Here is a 19067-nt window from a genome sequence, read left to right as displayed (position 1 = left end):
AAAAAAAAAACAATATAAATTAGAATTAGAAAGCTCAGAAATAAGATGTCAGAACTTGGAAAATTAGAAATTTTAAAAATCTCTTCAAAAATGAAGGCTAATTTAAAAGAAATACAAGGATGAATAAAAAAACAACAGATAATTATCTTAAAGATAGGTAAAAAGAATTGTTAAAAACCAAAAATAAGGAAACAGTTAAAAATTATGAGAGAAAGGAATTACTAAAGAAGACCCAACAAAGAAAAAACAAAGACAAAGAAGAAATACTAAAAACTATAATTCAAGAAAACTCCTGAAACAAGAAAATTTTTGAACTATATATTAAATGAGCACACCATGTACCTATGAATAGTAATACAGAAAGAACAACACCAAGACATAGTCCAGTAAAATCCTTTGGTCATCTAAGGAAAAAGAACAAGTGACTTGTAGGGAAAAAAACACTGAAATTATCATCAGACACTTGAGACCAAAAAGATACAGTAACGCACTTAAGCTCCTCAAGGAAAGAAAATGTGAGCCTGTGACTGAGTTAGTTACTTTGAAAGAGAATTTGTAATCTCAAAGAAAACATCAAAATCAGAAGATATATACTTATGGAAACAACACTAACATGTGGTGCTCACTGTAATTATAAAAATTTAGAAAATACTTAAATTCAGAAATGTTTAGATAAACGGTGGCATTTGAACAATGGAATATTATGCAGCCATTAGGAAAACTAAGTGGTATGAGAATATCTGGGATAGAACACAAAACAAGACTGGACCAATGACATGACTACAACCACAGAGAAGAAAGACAGCTATACATAGAAATACTGCAAGAAAACTTTCTTCAAATTACATCCCATTAAAGAAAAAGTGAAAGAGAAAAATAGAGGAAAAATATAGTCTTTAAGAAGTAATATGTAAAGATATAGAAGTTTATTTTATGCCAACATGTCAACTATAAAACTGCTTAAGAACATAATATATAAGCTAGAAAAGTATACACAAGTACTAAGGAAATATATCGAGAATCAATGCCATACTATTACGTACACATGGTATATTAATGCTCCTCTATATCATAAAGGAGACCACTACTCTAGAAAGAAAGCTTTGTAGTAAGATAAACTTTTTGAGTGCCAAAATTCAGGTACAAACATAACCAGTCACCGAGTTAACCAAATCAGAATTAAACTCATTCTTGACAAAATAATTTTTTTATTGTAATTAATAATTATTAGCATTTACTAGATCTCTGTGCTCAAACAGGCTTATTAATACTTACAAAATCTATACCTAAAATATCAAAAATTTCACTGAAGACAATAGCTTATTTAACATATACTGAAATACATTATATTTAAAATCTCACAGAAAGATCATTTTAAATTTAAGGAATCAGTAAAATAGACCCATGTTTTCAATTGCTTTGAAAAAGACTGCAGTTTGAGAAGCCCAACACAGGTTAACGTATTTGTGAGCCTAAGCTGCTGAACTTGCCAAATAGTGACACGCAATTATAATCTAAGAAGTCTGTCAGCCCTGGCAGTTCTGCAGAAGCAGGAAGGCTCTTTTTCCCCTGCAGAAAACCACAGTGATCCACATAAAACTAATAGCTTCAATTCAGCTCATACACATCAAAGTAAGATTCTAAATATATTCAGGCAATCTCATTTCTGATATGAAATTCAGTATAATGCATATTCAGTGGGACTCCCTGGTTTTATCATTTTTACTATGAAATCAATTTGATAGTTTTAAAGATTTCAAATTCTTGATTGTTCATAGAAACAAAAACAGAAAATCTTTAATTTAATCATTAGATATGCCCTATCTACTACTTTTCTCAATCACTCAGAAGCTATCTATAGTAAAACTGATCGACACAGAAATTGGGTTGGGTAACAGTATATTTGAATTCAATTGTGTCAATTTTTTGACACACTTGAAATTTTCACGAACATTGTTTAAATTTAAGGAATGAATATTTAATACATTTGAAATATTAAATGAATTTTGAGAAATCTTTTAAAAAATTTTAATGAATGATCAATTAGCAATTGTATGGTTTGGTCAACAATACAATAAGCCACAGCAAAAATCATTTGTAGGGAAAAAAACTAATTAAAAAAAAAAACACTCCAAAGACTTCAATCACACTGCCAGAAAAGGGGAAACTGAAGCATAAAGAATCATGAAAATGATGACTTTCTTCACTAAGAAAATTGAGACTGCGTACTTACGTGCACAGGGGCCAACTGCTATTTCTTAGCCTGTACACTGTTCTAATAGTACAGAGGAAAATAAAATAATATGGTATACAAAAAATATATAAACATTTGTTCCAGGGAAAGGGAAAAAAATTAACACTCCAGTTCAATTCCTTCACCTTCTTTAATGCTCTCCTTATTCTAAGTTGGTCCAAAACAAGAAATATGATACCCCACTCCAGGGGTTCAGAGGGTATGCATTAAACCTAAAGATGTTCAAACCAGTTTGGGAAAGTAAATCACAACAGCTTTTTTAATGAATTAATGTATTTATTCATTCAAAGTTCACAATAAAGTTCATCGATCTCTTACCAAATATTAGGAACTATGCTGAACAATGTATTCAGCATCTCGTCTGATCCTTAAAAAACAACAACAACAAAAAACCCAAAAAAACTAGTTGAAAATATATTCTCATTCTCACTTGACAGATAAGGAAAAGAAAGCTTGAGAGTTAAGTAAATAGGCCAGGTTCACACAGCTAGCTTTACAAATAAATGCAGGACTGAATTGCAATGTAAAACTATACCAAAAGATGCTATAGAAATGCCAACTGCCCTAGCAGGCGGCAGCAGGCACATGAAAATCTCAGGTTCTGGTTTATCTAACCTTGCGTAGAGATAAGCTTTGACCATTACTGTTTTCCTAAAGTAGAGATAATTTCAGTTTTACTATGCTATTAATTTTTTATTAATCAATGAAAATCCTTTGAAAATCAACCACACAGCAACCTATCTATCATCTAGAATTTTAAAAGAAAAATTTTTAACATGAAGATGAGATAAGAATTTTGGACTCCTATACAAAGTGACAAGAGAATACCGTAAAATTTCCAGAAGCTTTGGACCCTCAAATCCTTATACATTCAGCTGCTCCTGAGCTAGAAAGATCCCAAAAGAAACAATGCTACAGCTATTCAAAACAGGTAAGAGTCTTAGGACCTCAAAGCCCTGGAATCTGTTTTCTCACTTGTAAAATGAGAATAACATGCACCTCACAAGCAAGTAGCAAAGATTAAACAACAAAATGTAATACAAAGCAATGATCACAGTGCTTGAAACACAATAAATGGTAGTAAGGATTCTAGGAAAGTGATAACCTCTATCTGGAATGCTCGCCAAACCCTCTCACCACCTACGCTCACCCCATTGGCAATAGCATGGTATTTGCAACATATAATGCTGGCCTAATTATACACCAGTATGGAAAGTTGAATCCTATCTCATACCATACACAAAAAATAAATTTGAAATGGATCATAATAGATATAAATAAGACAAGTAAAACAAAGCTTTATCTAAAAGAAAACGAAGAACACTATTTTTAAGATCTTGGGGCATGAGAGATTCTTCAAGAGGATACACACACACAAAAAACCAGCATCCTTTAAAAAAAATGATATGCTAGACTAGATTTCATTAAATTTAAGGACTTCTGTTCATTTAAAAAAAGGCATTAAGAGAGTAAAAAGGCGAGCTGTAGGTTAAAAAGTATATGCAATATGCATATCCAAAAAATGACTCCATCTCGACTATATATTAACTTTATACAAATCAACCAGAATAATACAAATAACCCAATACAAAAAAAAGAGGAAGAAACTTGGTCACTTCACAAAAGAAGGTGTATGAAAATGCACTCAAGTCATTCAACACAGAGAAATGCAAATTAAAACCATAATAAACACCATTATATAACCATCAAAGTGGCTGAAATTAATAAGATAGACAATACTTTGTATTAGTGGAACAACTGGAGTATAAAATGGCACAAGCACTTTAGAAAAGTATAAAATGGCACAAGCTCTTTAGAAAACTTTTGCACAATTTTTTAAAAAGTAAAATCTGTTACCCTGAGACCTAGTGATTCCCTGACTGAAGACAAAAACATCCATCCACAAAAATACTTGCACAAAAATATTCACAGCAGCTTCAGTAGCTTTATCATAACAGCTTAAAACTAGAAACAACTCATGTCCATGATCGATAAGATGGACAGTGTCACATCCATATACTGGAACACTAACTAGGCAGTAGTAAAGCAGTATGAACTACTACTATTCCATGCAACAAAGCAAACAATAAAGACTAAAAGGAACCAAACACGTAAACTCTCTTAGGAAATATGAGGTAGTGACTGGAAAGGGTTAAGAAGGAGTCTTCCAGCGTGCTGGAAATGTTCTCTATCTTGATTTTGGTAGTAGTTACACAAATATTTGTATATATAAAAATTTATCTGGCTCTACACTTAAGATATATGTACTTTATTATGTGTAAGCTATATGTCAATTTTAAAAATTTAAACATTTTACACATAAGGCCAAGAGCAATAACTAAACCAAATGTTTTCAGGATTATTCCTTCATACTTGGTTTTAATAAGAAAACTCTTTAGCAAGATACAATAAAAACTGAAACATAAGAATACACATGGTAGTTATCTGACCTACTTTTTGTGTTACTGAAAAGTCAGCCAGGAATTTACAAATCTAAATTTGTCATGCCTCTAATATACAAAAAAAAAAAAAAAAAAGGAAAAAGGAAATAAAATTAGAAATTAGTCTATTTCCTTACATAGCAAGAAATCTGAATACTAGGTAAGAGTTTTCACAATGATTCCAACATCTAAGGGCTTAGGCTTTATGTCTCCATTATCAAAATACAAATAACCAAAAAGAATCACAAAAACAAAAAATATTGCTTCCTACATGTATGACAATATTAATACATTCTCGGTGGCAAATCAGTTATCCTCATCCACAATGCAGAAAGTGAGATTATCTCTAAAGGCTTTTTTCCAGTTCAAGGATTCTATCATTCTGACATTCAACTAAACAAAAACTTTGATTAGTTCCCTAAATGCCTACCAAAACAAAAGCCAAATCTTTGGTCTGGCATTCAAAGTCCCACATCGACATTATGTTCATGCATATCTTTCCAATCTTTTCTCACACTGGCCCTAATAAAACCCATGCACCTTCTGTTCCTTATTTTTGTTCTTGAGATTTCTTCCATATAAAACATCCTTCTCCCAAAGTTCTATAGTAGCCTATTAAAATTAAATATAATCATCCATTCACATTAATGGAGGACCTTTTTTCATGTAAGGCACAAATTTGGACAATGGTTAAAGACAAAGAAAAGAAGATATGGTTCCAACTATAGTGTGGAAATGTAGAGTTAACCCTAATACAAGTTAGAATCAAGTAACTGGCAAACAGGCCAGTTTATATTGCAGTAAGAACAAAAAGTCAAGCCTTAGACCTAGTTGAAATCCTTCTTTCAATTTTCCTTATTTTGTTCCCAGTTTTCTCTCACTGTTCTGAATCACCGTAACATTTTTACATCAACCACCTATTTATATGTATATCATTTATATGTATATCGCTTTTATTCCCAATATATATGAAACTTGAAAAGACTCTTCTATGCATTTTTAATATCCATTAAATTTTCCTGAAACATTATATATATACTATTCAAATAATAATTTTAAAAAGTGCTTTTCAAAACCGAGGAGCTCCCATCTTTTATCTAATAGTAATTATGGCCAAAATGATTACAATAAAAAGTAAGGATTAAAGTAAGATACCTCATTGGAAATTTCTGTGGAGAATTTCATAGAAAGTTAGACAAGAATTACATTTCTTGAGAAACTAAATTTATTTTTTTAAGAATTTTATAAACTAATTTTTATAAAGAAAAAATGCGACTGGTTTCCCTTTATAAAAAGTTTCCCTAAATATTCCTGTATTAACCTGAAATACATGAATAAGCGTGATACATTAACTATCATATACTTAAACAAAAAACAAAACTCAATTCACTCTGCACCTAAACACACTCAACCACTCTATGTCCACCGGCCTATTCATGAACATATCTGACACGGTCTGAGCTATGCAATATTCCTATAACTGCAATATCACAAAAAGATTAATATCCATGTTTTGGGCTTAACCTATTAACGCTATTTCTGTTTGTTATATATAGTTATATTCTAGGAGCATGTGACTACTCAATGGCCTAACTGAATTCAAGTAAGCACTATAATCTAGTATAAATTAGCTTGTTATTTGAACATTTTAAAACACTACCATTAAAAAGTAGCTAGCTGTGTTTTCAAGCAAAGTAAATGCAAATTTAAAATACTTAATTTTAAAAGCTTAAATTCCTTGTTTTATATAAAAAAAAATCTATCTTATCAACTTTATTTTGAAAAAACCCATACTGTACCTGGTTACTACCATGACCAAAAGGAGTACTTGATAAATTAGTGGTTACACTGTGCAAAATAATTTCACCACTGAGAGATCCAGAAGCAATGTAGCAATCATTCCAATTATATGTTACACAAGTTACTTCATCTTTATGATCCTGAAAGGAAAAAAAAATGAAAAATTTTCACCTTTTTCTAAATTTAAAGTTTTATAAATATTATCTATTTGTCAACCTAATATTTGCTTTAACATTTTCCTCAAATAACATTTAAAAACTCACATAAGTAAGAAACAATCTGATCAACACCAAATCTTCTCAGGGAACTGAGATCTATTTTTCACAACTATAATAATGATCAGGCACTCAGAAACAAGAGACAGAAAGGAAAGGTAATTTCTTTATGGCATTATGTCTACCTTAAAGAATTCACTTCCACTGACATGTAACATTTATTGCAAGTTGATTATTATGAGAGTCCCTTGCCCTTGAGAGTATTACTGTTCAATTGAGAAGATGGGACATTTAAGTTAACACGAAAACAGCAGAATGAATGCTAAATTTGTGGTAGAGGCAAAGTGTCAAAAGGAAAGAGAAAGAGGCATCCTTGTGAACTGAGTTGACAGAGGAAGCTTTATGGAAGACATAAAGCTTGAGTTTAACCTTAAAGAAAGGATACGAGATAAGTTAGGGGAAGGGGAAAGAAATCAGACACCACAAAGTAGAGCAAAAAACAAAAGCCCTGAAGCCAGAATGAGCAAGGTATGCCTGAGAGATGATAGCAGCTGCTTCTATTTACTGAATACCTACTAATGCTGGGAGCTTTATATATTATTATTATTATTATTATTATTATTATTATTATTAATCCTTAGAACAATCCTGAAGGCAAGGTCATTTTTCCATATTATAGATGAGTTAACTAAATGAGACACAGAAAGGTTAAGAAACCCGTGCAAGCCCACATAACTGCTAAGTGGTGGTACCAGGATTCAATTCCATAACAAACTCCAAAGCACGTTTGCTTCCTTCTCCTAGGCTGTCTCCTACATCCGAAGGGGAATCCACTTTGAGGAAATAAAACTGTTTTCAAACAAACTGAGTTCACAAGGACTATGCTTTCCAACATCAAATTAGAGCTATCTAGTAGGAACACAGACAAGTGATCAGGATCAGGGGTGTAGTTTTTAACAGTCTAGTATCGCATCTTAATATAAATTAACTTTTGCATCTAATAATTAATTTAATATCAAGAATAGTAACTATACTATTCCACTTATATTACAACTTTTCCAAATGGTCCTTCAAGCATGTTTGGAGGTGCCTTTACATTTTATTCCTTTGCTAAATCAAAGAAACAACTGCTACCCTGAGTAAAAAATGTTTGATGAGAAGAAAAAAAGAAAGAGTAGACATTTAGCGCATTGTTTCCGTTTGGGAAATTAAGAATATGAGGTGCACTACAATTTCTATGACTCTGCAAAGAAGCAGGTATGTTTTTTCAACTGTGGAAAATATGTCACTCAGTGCCAAAAATTGTGCTGTTACCAGAAAGAACACTGCAGAGGAGGGATCTGAAGGTGAAAGATTAGATTTCCCACTATTACAATTAGTCAGTCAAGTACTTGTTAATTTAATGAATGAAGGAATAAAGTATTCAAAGAGTTTCAAACAATAAGAGAAAAAACTATTGAGAATAATTTGAAAGCTGAGGATAGAGAAATTAGTAGAATTTTTGCCATGCAGTAAAGAGGGATGGGGGGAGGGGGTAAGTGATGCTCCTAAATTGTGTGACAATATGTGACAAAACGGGTCATAGACTTCTAAACTCTTCTCAACTTTGTAAAATGTTCCCTGTTCATAATAAGTATATCCCTCTAAATAACTTTTATTCAATTGCTGAATAATTTAAAAGATTAAACAATGAATAACATCTGAGTTTGCATCTCATCTTTGTCATTACTAGTTGTTTGACCGCTGAAAAAGTTCTTTAACATTTATGAGCCTGAGTTTCTCCACTTGTACATAAGAATAGTAGTACGTGCTTCACAGAGTTGTTGAGATAAACAGATAAACATATGTCAAGCACAGTGACTGGCATATCAAAGAATTCAATAAAAATGAATGATTTTCATTATTGGCAATTTTTCAATTTTTCGTAAGCCTCTTCAAAGTTTAGCTAATACATAAAATAATGAACTTCCAAAGGTAATATTTTAAACAGTAATTACAGGATTATATTTCAATTTAGCTAAGAGAAAACCATTCTTCTATATACCATTTCCCTAATTAGAATTAACTCAATGACATTAAGGTATATTACAAGATGATAATGATATCCGGTATTTGCTTCAAAATAATCTGAGGGTATGAGGATTTGAGAGTAGATGAGAGCATAGATAAAACATATTATCTATGAGCTGATCATCACTGAAGTAAGATATGATGAATACATGTGTGTATATATGTATGTGTACAAATAAATGTTTAAAATTTTCCATATTAGAACTTCTTTAAGTCATGTAAAAATTAAAAATAAATGTGGACTTCCAAATATCAAAAGAACATGATAGTGAAAAGCACAATTAAAAAAAAAAAAAAACCTTCATAACCCAGAGGGTTCTGTGTGACATTTTTATTTTCTGAAACTACAAAAAACTAACTATTTAAAGAAACACTAATTATAAACAGTAAATTATTTTTAAAACTATTTCATTACCAAGATGAAAATACATACACAAATATACTAGACAACTAAGAAGCCAAATCCACAACTCTGACTATCAGATAGAGTACTATCTTCCCCAAACTACTCTCATTTTTTCACAGTGCCTTGAAAAAACATCTCTGCTGACAATAAACCATACTGCAGAAAATGTGAGGTGGTTCATTAAAACAAAAGTAGAACTAAGTGGGAAAAAAAAGTTTTAAACACCAATAATATGCATTAATGACATACATGAAGGAAAAAGTAGACAAAATATGTTTCTGCCTAAATGGCATCTTTATTTCCCCTAACAAATCTCACTTAATACTAAAGCATCTTATTTTTATCATAAAAGTTCAAAATTAAAAGCAAAGTTTGGGAACTAAACACACTGTGAGATACTCATTTCTGTAAGGATTAAAAGAAAAAAGCTGCTTACCTTAAGAGATCGATGAACTCTTTTTGATTTTAAATCCCAAATATTGACAGTGTTATTTAGGCCTCCGCTTACCAAATACATAGATGTGGAATTTAAACTGACACATGTCTGCTTTTGCTATTAAAGAAAAAAAGAGTTACCTTAATTTAAGAGACCAGACATAACTTTCAAGTCTCATCCAACACTTAAGGTACTTGATAAATATTTGTTGAATTAAATGCTAAGAACATTCAAATACTTATACTAAAGATTCGCCTCTCATCATCTTCCACATGGAACCAACAGCTTGTAAGGAGTTCAAAAAGGCTTCAAGGAAATCAATCAGAGTTGTGTTCTCTTCCATAGAACAGAGGTGTCAGAGGAAGCTGAGGAAACACCAGCAAATCCTGGCCTCCCATCAGGGCTTGCCCTTAACATCTCCCCTTAATAAACCTGCTCTTGCACTTCCACAGAATACCTTAGAATCAACCCACAGCTCAGAAAACACTAAAGGTAGAGGGAACTTTAAAAGATGTCTAAACCCTTCATTTTACAGATGGAGAAAGTCTTGTAAATAGGACAAATAGTTTCCCAAAGTCTCATAGCAAATTTCCCCTAAGAAGCCCAAGTCTCAAACATCAAGTCATCAGAACTTGACTCTATACTCTTCCTCATGTTTGTAAAGACACTGCCCATCCAGTTTCTCAAGATAAAAATCCAGAATTACCTTAGATTCCTCATTCTCCTTTCCCTGAATCTATCATGAATTCTCTAAACCCCAATACTAAAATAAATCCCATACAGGCCCTCCTTTATCTGTCACTACTGCTTGCACCCTAATCCAAATCTTGCCAAACCACAATAGCAGCCTCCTAACTGGTTGTCCTCCTTCCACTTCTACCTCCCTACATTCCATGCTCCACAAGTAAGGTGACCTTTATAAAATGTGAATCAGATCATGTCTTTCTCATTTAAAAATCAATGGCTTCTAATCAGCCTCAGAATAAATTCCAAACTCATTAACTAACTTTCAAAGCCCCATTCATCCGGCCCCTTCCCACCTCATCTGTCACCATTTTCTTCCTCACACACTAATTTTCCAGCCACACTGACCTTCTTACATTCCTTAAACATAATGACTCTCTATTTGTCTCAAGAATTCTACACAGCTGTCCTTGCCTGGAAAGTTAAATTCCCTGAACCTTGACTGAATGGCTTCTTCTGGTCAACAGATAGCAACTTAAATGCCACCTCTTCAGGAGATGTCTCTTGGCTACCTAATGTAACTTGTTATCTAGGTATCTCATTTTAGTTGTCTGCATAACTTATCACTATTTGGGTATTCCGTTTACTAGTTTGTCTGACTTCCACCAGAATGTCAGTTTCATTAGAGCAAAGAATATATCTATGTTCAATAAATATTTATGAAATAAATGGCTAAAAGTATAGAGCTTATCGAGTTTTTGGGGTTTTTTTGTTGTTTTTGTGGGTTTTTTTTTAGGTGAGGCAATGCTTAGTTGACCTCACAGATTACAAGGACCTTGTCAGCTTACAATCCCTTATTTCTTATTTTTTATGCCTACAGCACCTGGTCTTCCTAGGTGGTCTCCCGTCCAAGTACTAACCAGGCCCGATCCTGTTTAGCTTCCGAGACCAGATGGAATTGGGCTTGTTCAGAGTGGCATGGCTGTAGACAATTGAGTTTTTTTCACAATGATTATCTATGAATGTCATCTATCTGGTAGTACCCATCCACAACTATGCTACAACACAGAACACAGATGTTGTATGGTTTTTTTTTTTCATATTTAATCTTCAGGTATGCTATGTACTTATATTAATTGTTCTCATCTCCAGCTGAATGCCATGGGGGGGAAAAAAAAAAAACAGAAATAAATTCCAAAGACAAATTATGTACATTTAGGTAAGTCACCTTATCTTTCTGAGCCTGTTTCTTCATCTGAGAAATGAGAGATGAAGTCTAGATCTACTGTTCCTACATTGAAGAGTCCATGCATCTCAAAAACATCTAGGTTCTTAAAAGGGTACAGATGACCCCCTGTCCCTAAGGTTTCTTACAGCTCTCAAATTTTGACAAAGGGTTCAAAATTACTAACACATATAAAAATATCAGGAGCGCACTGCATCAATGTTTCAGTATAGTTGGTATAGTTCTCCTAAAGGATCCAATGCTGGGAACTGACTTTAGTCTAAACAGACCAATAAAATTTAGAATCTGGACAGTTTGCTAAAAGCTATAAAAATAACCTTTAAAGAAAACAGACAAGAATGGTGTCCATCAAAGATCAATATATTAGGATTCTAACTGTCAAAAACAACTCAAATTAATCTTAAGGGCTCAGAACAAAAGCTGTATTTATAGCTGGCTTACCCTAATGATAGAAGACTTTTTTTATGTTAATATAGTTTTAATGTAGCAAGTGAACTTAAATAATTAATAAAAACCATATGATTATTATAAAAATCCTGTTCCCCAAGACATAAGCAATGGGTACAGTTTTCAAAATCCAAAATTAAGAGCTGGTCAAATTTCTAGGTTATATAGTAGCCTATCATATACATTATAAAACTTAATACCAAACAGCCTACTTTAAAAGAAGTAAAACAGAACATCAAAGAAAATAAATATGAACTTAAAGTTCTACTCTAAAAATAATGTTAGAGTAAAACAGAATCTTATCTTCCCATGTTGGAAAGGTCTAATATCTCATATGATACATTAGTAAAAAGACTTAGATCTTACAAAGCAAAGGTTATCAACACAATAATATCTTACAAGAAATTACCAATCAAGGCTACAAAAGCAATGTTTGCACAATATTTTTGTAAGTAAATTAAAGCAGATTCAAATTTTAACTATAATAACCTCACTTCCATCCACCTGCATTCTGATGTGATTTCTTACCTGTGGGAAAAGAAATTAACTATAGCAACTGATATGGAATAATCACAAAATCCTTAAAATTCTGTCACATTTGTGAATATCATCTGTTCTTTTGCAACTTTAATTAAACAACAAAAAAGGTCCGGTCCCAAACTGGTTCTAAAGCATAATGCATAAAAGTAGCACAATACATATTGTGGTGGAGGTGGAATCAAAATTGTTTTGATGCTTATAGTTAAATAAGCAAATGTTTGTTGACCACCTTTGACAAAATTTAAATTTCCAAAGACGACTAAGATATTTTTGCCTGCTTCTGAAGAGTACACTTTGACTTCTTTCAACCAGGGACACTCTCTGCCTCAGTTTTACTTAACTGAGCCTGAACAGGGAGCGTGTCTCAAACTCCATTTCTACTCTCAGCAGACATTCTCTCTAACGGGATTGGATCAATCCCACCAGATAGCTTTAGGAAAGGACTGACAGAAATCAAAAGTCCTTTTTAAGTTAGATGAGCTTTTAGATTCCATGTCCTACTGTGTTCTAATTGGGCTACCTGACCTACTCCAGTGGATAAAATTAAGACAATTCATAATGATTTAGGGTCTGCTATGAAAACTTTGAAACTTAAAAAAAGAACAAGCTACTGACTACCTTTTTACTTAGACTTTATCTTATTTAAAAAAGAAATAGCTTTCAAGGAGTGTGATTGGAAATGAGGAAGTCAGCATTATCCTGAATCAAAGAGATTAATTTACAAAACAAAAGAATAAGAAAACAATATACAGGGAACTCTACATTAAAATGCTCTGGGACCAAAGCTTATTTTGACAAAGCCATCCTGTTCCAGGAGAGTTTGGAGAGGCTCAGGCAGGTCCCTCAGTATGAGGTGAACAAAAGCAAAAGCAAAAGAGATGTCTTTAGCTGATGCTCCTGAGCCCAACATCAGTGAGGGCACAGCTACATCATCAGGGCTCTATACTATAGTCAAGTCAACCTCTTGACCTAAGTGAGCCTTGGTCCTAAAAAAGGCAGCCATACCAGGGAACCTTTCATAGACAGAAAATGGAAAAAGCAAGTGCCTAGTTGACAAAATTTAAGTCCTTGATTACTCTCCCAGGATCCAGTATTATTTTACCTAAAGATGTTTCAGTACCTGTCTCACCTGTAAGTGTTACTGTATAATTTTGACCTTAGGTTAAGAATGTTTTTAAATACCTTTACATTTAGTTGCAAGCACCATAAAAAATAAGCATTAACGACCCAAGTAGAACAAAGATTTTTTTAAAAGTTTTTTTAAAAAATCACTTACCCCTTCACCAAGCTCTAAAAGTGGAACAGGTTTACATTTGCAACTTGAAACAACAATTTTGTCACCACTGGAAGATGCTGTCACTAGAAAGTTATCTAAATAAAGAGTTATGGAGCATAAAACAATCCATGAGCATCTCTAGCACTATTAATATAAGACTATTAATATAAGAATTGTGAAGATAAAAGCAAGCACATCAACCTAAGAAGAAAAGCAAATGAACACAGTTATACATTAGCTTTCGAAAATGGCTCAGGTTACTAATTACTAAGACGAGAACTATCCTTTCTGGCTTTGCTATCGCTTGAAAGCTATGTGACACATGTGAAATACTACTCCACTTTCAAAGCATAGGCCAGAAGGTCTAATTTTATCCTTCAAGAATGGGAGCATGATAAAAGCAACATCAGCAAATATCAATCAGCTTTTTCATCTATAAAAACTGTTCAAGATAGTTATTTATTTACAGGGTGCTTGCTACTCATTTAAGCTAGGAAGCAAATATCCGCATTAGTCTCTTATTTGTCCACTAAAAAAATAAAACCTGATATTTTCTCAAAACTAGAATTTTTCTGATAGAATGCTTCAATCTTAAATGTGTTAATAAACATTATAATATAGAAATATAAAGAAATGTGGTTAAATAGCAACAATTTGTTACGGAAGTTTATATTAAATTTAAATTATTTAAAATTTAATTTTAACTTATTTTAAAATTTAAATTAATTTAAAATTATATTTACCTTGACATAAATTATAAGTAGAACAATCAGTAAACACAAAATAATGTAAGGTAGGTATTTTAAAACTAAAATGATAAAATACAATAACATAACCAAAAATAAGAATCTGATTTTGAGAGTCCTAACGAATTAAAATATCAGAAGTTTAAATCAATGCTTTAACAAGCAGTTCTAACTGCATTCCTTTTGGATGATTTGCAAAACATTCAAATATTTTCTAAACAGGCCATGGATTGTGATTTTTTAAAAAATGTAGTCATTTCACAATGAGTTTGATTAATAGAGTACCAAGGTAATTTATTTTGCTACTATAAAACAAAATCAAGGAATGATAAAGAGGTAAATTTAATTCAATAAGAAAATTCATTTTTGCTACATATTTGCAAGAATAATTAGGTTGGACATGAAAACTTCTAATACTTTTGTTCATGAATCAGTCATACTTTAATGCTTTGCTACTTTCATCATTGATGTCAGAAGTATTAAAATCTAATGTTACTTAAGAAATACTGTAGAAGTTCCACAAAAGAATAATTTCTAGCATACCAAGTATATAGAACACATTTATATAAAAAGTGATGAGTACTTTCTTTATAGCTATGGTTCTCAACTCGGGGCTACTGGCATCTGGTGGGTAGAGGCTAGAAAGGCTCCTAAACATCCTCTAATGCACAGGACAGCCCCATAACAAAGAATTATGTGGCAAAGACAAAATGTCAACAGTATGAGGCTGTGAAATCCTGATTTACAAGTTTCACTGCCTCATTTATTCTATCCACATATAGGAAGGAGAAAATGAAAACAGGGAGGGTATGAATCAGAAACCTAAAAAGCTTAGGAAAATTCACTATGATTTGCCTGTTTAGGAAATAAGACTATTTTCATCATAGAAAGGAAGAGAAATATGAGAGTACATCAATAAGATGGGAATGTTGGACAATTTTAATTTGTATCTCCTCACCCAACCTTTGCTTCTGCCTTTCTGTCTCTAATTTTCAAACCAGATCCACAAATATACAAATGTAGATGCAAAAACTCACTCCAAAATCCCACCATTACCTATCTTTTCCCATCTGATTCAATAATAAACTTTTGGTAACAAAACTAATTCTATGGTCTGGATCTAGTCATTTATATTTACATATTAATTGCAGTATTTTTCAATGTAATAGGCTACAATTAAAATTTTTAGAAATCAACAGAGAATATTAATGTGCATTCATGACATATTGTTAATAAAACTCTTGTTTCTTTTTATCTAGCTTTCATAGCCATGCAAAATATATTTCTCATGGGTTGCATGCAAAAGTTCCATTGATACTGGAACTTTTGTTAGGTTGTTTAACCTAACGAAAAAGTGTTTTGTTTTGTTTTTTAAAGGATACTATTGCTGCTCCAACACACTGAGCTGATTCCATGTGGTGATGTGTGTGGGTTGAATTTATCCACCAATGTCATAGATGAAGCATCCCATATTTTAATATCATCTCCTGATGAAGCAAATCTGAGGTTTTCCTGCATGACTGCACCTGCAAATAGTTTAACACAGTATATTTAAAAAATTAAGGACAGACAAAAAAAAAGGAAGTTAAAATGAAGCATCTAAGCTAAAACAAGTGGCGCTACTTGTCCACTTTTGCTCCAGAGTGTGCTTACCACAAAGTAGTTGGAGTGATCTTTCTAAAATGTGAACCAGATCATTCTTAGTCAAACTTTCCCATGGTTCGCCACAGATATTATAATGAAATCTGACCTCCTTATCATGCCTTACAGAACCAGCCCAGGTGTAACTCTCCGACTTCTCTTCCTTGGGGCCACTAGACTCAGGCCTTCGTTCTTGCTTCCACGATTTCCATTTGCGGGCCCCCTCTGCCTGGAATGTTCTTTCCCTAGATTTCCCTTGGTCATCTCCTTCACATTATTCCAGTCTCAGCTCAAATATCTCCTCCTCAGAAAAGCCTAGTCTGATCACCAAGGCTAAAGCAGCCCCATACCAGCTGCCCTTATCCCATTATCCTGTTTCATTTTTTTTTTTTTCATGGCATTTCTATCTGCAATTATTTTACTCACCCCTAGCATGAACAAAACAAAGATCCTGAGATTTTGTCTTGTTTACCACCAGTCTTGAAACTTTCCTGGCACACAGTAGGTACTCACAGATAAGTATTGGATAGGTAATCTCTTAATGTTTTTTAAAATGTATGATAAACTGTAGCACTTCTGCAGATCAGAATTCAGTCACTCCAGTTCTCCCAAGTAATTCCAAAATTAGCAAATACAGCCAAAGGAGATGTCACTAAGTCCGTATACCAATTCTTGGTCTACAATTCCCTCTCATATTATTTATTCACAGTATATACAGTTCAAACATAAGTCTGACAGTGATTTTACAAATTAAAGCAATCTAGAAGGCAGAAAGCAAGGAAGCTGTTCTAGGAAGACACTTTAAAGGGCAGTAAATAGTAATGAATGACAGGTCAAAAAAAATGCTCCAAAACACATGGGAGGGAAGGGAAGGGGACCTAGAAATAAATCCTCCATACCTTCCTGAACAGTGCAAGAGTACAGTACAGCATTAGTGATGTCACAGACAGGTTCCCAAGTCATCAACAAAACAACACAATTATGTCCAGTATACCCTATTTCAAAGGACTAGAGGGATAACTACAGGACCCTTTGATTCTCAAGAGACAAAAAAAAAATTTTTTTTAATGGATTTATAAAAAGGCTAAAACATTTTAATTAGAAAAGTCACTCGTGATTCATTATACTTCATTCATCACATAAATACATTGCTACTATAAACCGTTACAGTCATCTGTTGCAATGTAGACATAGTATCTGGATTTGGTGCTTTAACATGTGGTAACATGTGCCCTTCTGGTTCCCTACTGAAGGAATAAAGTGCTGGAAAGGCGATTTCTAAATCCAGTAAACACAACTGAAAGGTGTCTTCACTATTACTATACATCATTCCTGTTGAGCGGTGTGGTATACTGTAGTGGAAAGATCACTTAAGCTAGGGCTCAGAAAAAGTAGGTTCGAAATAAATGCCCAAGAGTTAAGTGACAGTGACTTTGGCCAAGTCATTTAATGTATGTTTCCATCTCTGAAAGTGGAGAGGGGACGGGAACCATCTGCCCACCTACCTGTCTTCTGAGAACTGAGCACATTTGAGGGAGATGGAATACATCAGCCTTCCAAAGTGGGTTTTAGGGAAAGTGAGCTGTCAGGACACAAGGCGGTAATAGACTGCCATCCCCGGATTTAGAGATAACAGCTACATGAAACAACTCAACAACAATCAGTTTAAACAAATAAAAGTTTTTCAACTTTCATTGACCAAAAATGCATTTTACTTACAGGAGACTTGCTCAGCTGGGGTTATCTTGTAAAATGCATTTAAGCGCCTACTAAACGAGTCTCATTAGAGAGGTTTACAAAAGGAGGCAAACTGTGGAGAAGCTGCAAACTTTTCAGAGGCAGCACATCCCCCAGCGCCGCCACCAACCTACCCCAGCTGACCCGGCCACCTCTCAGGTCAGGCAGGAGGTCGTCGCTGGCAGAGAGGTCCGCGCCCCTGGCCCGCTGCTTCCAACTTCCGCGCCAGACCCGCTACTGCACCCCTGCTCGGCAACCGTCCGGAGCACGGGATCAGTCGGGGCGCGCAGAGTCCCGGAACCTCGGACCCGCCCCCTGAGGTGGCCGGAGGCAGGCGGGGTTCCGGAATGCGCAAAAACACGGTGGGCGATGACCCGCTGACCTCAGGCCCTCCGGAACCTCACCTCTCGGCCGCGGTACACCGGGGGCCACCTCACAGCCCACTCCAGCACTGTGCTTCCGGCTCCCGCCCGGATTGTTAAACTTCGGCGGCCGGAAGTCCCACCCCCGAATGGCGTCACGTGGTGAGGCGTTGCCCTAGGCAGTGGCTCCGGATCGCTGGCTGGGCCCGGCTCTGCAGCTGACCGTGGAGCAGTGCGGAGCCTCCGCTGGGGTTGTTACCCTGTGCCAGGGCGGGAACTGCGGATCTAGACGGCTTCCTCCACACCCCAGCTACAGCGCTCAGGCCACAAGCATCTACGCCTTTGTCGTTCGTTTGTTGACTGCTTACTGTGTGCCAGGCACTATGCTAGACCCAGGGTGAACAGTGATGGGTTTAGCCAGGGAGTACAAACTCCATGGAGCTTACAGTCCAATATGGGAGGCGGACGTTAAATAATTACATACTTAAATAAAAAGTGAAATTGTAACAATTGTTTCAAAAGAAAGGTACATGATGTACGAAAGCCCACAATAAGGGAAATGAACGTGGATGTAGGTGTAGGATAGGTTTTCCTGAAGAGGAAACCGTGGAGAACATAAATACCACAAGCTGGTTTAAAACCAGGAAACAAGCTCAGAAAGGCTAAAAAATAAACCAAAGTGTAAGCATCTGAGTTATCTGACTTCAAACCCATACTATTTCTTCCACATCATGCTGCTGAGTCAGGAACATCAAACAGCATCTGG

The 19067-nt window shown here is 34.4% G+C and overlaps 1 protein-coding gene and 1 pseudogene across 3 annotated transcripts in view; both read right to left on the bottom strand.

Annotated features, from left to right (window-relative positions):
• NEDD1 (neural precursor cell expressed, developmentally down-regulated 1) overlaps positions 1-18422 on the bottom strand; it is a 43158-nt gene extending 24736 nt beyond the window's left edge. The window contains exons 1-5 of one of the 3 annotated variants that reach the window (XM_011365927.2): positions 18344-18422; positions 15944-16087; positions 13816-13910; positions 9623-9739; positions 6495-6635 (exon numbers count right to left, since the gene is read on the bottom strand). In XM_011365927.2, the coding sequence (XP_011364229.1) occupies positions 6495-6635; positions 9623-9739; positions 13816-13910; positions 15944-16079 (489 nt within the window). In that variant the 5' untranslated portion in view covers positions 16080-16087; positions 18344-18422. The other 2 variants (XM_011365924.2, XM_011365925.2) reach the window with 2 other exon arrangements.
• On the bottom strand, positions 11178-11296 carry LOC111743587 (annotated as a pseudogene).
• Positions 18423-19067: the final 645 nt, after the last annotated feature.

The sequence above is a fragment of the Pteropus vampyrus genome, unplaced genomic scaffold (assembly GCF_000151845.1).
Source record: "Pteropus vampyrus isolate Shadow unplaced genomic scaffold, Pvam_2.0 Scaffold116, whole genome shotgun sequence".
Taxonomy (NCBI): Eukaryota; Metazoa; Chordata; class Mammalia; order Chiroptera; family Pteropodidae; genus Pteropus; species Pteropus vampyrus.
The sequence above is the reverse complement of the archived record's forward strand: the minus strand, read 5'-3'. Positions and strand labels throughout refer to the sequence as shown.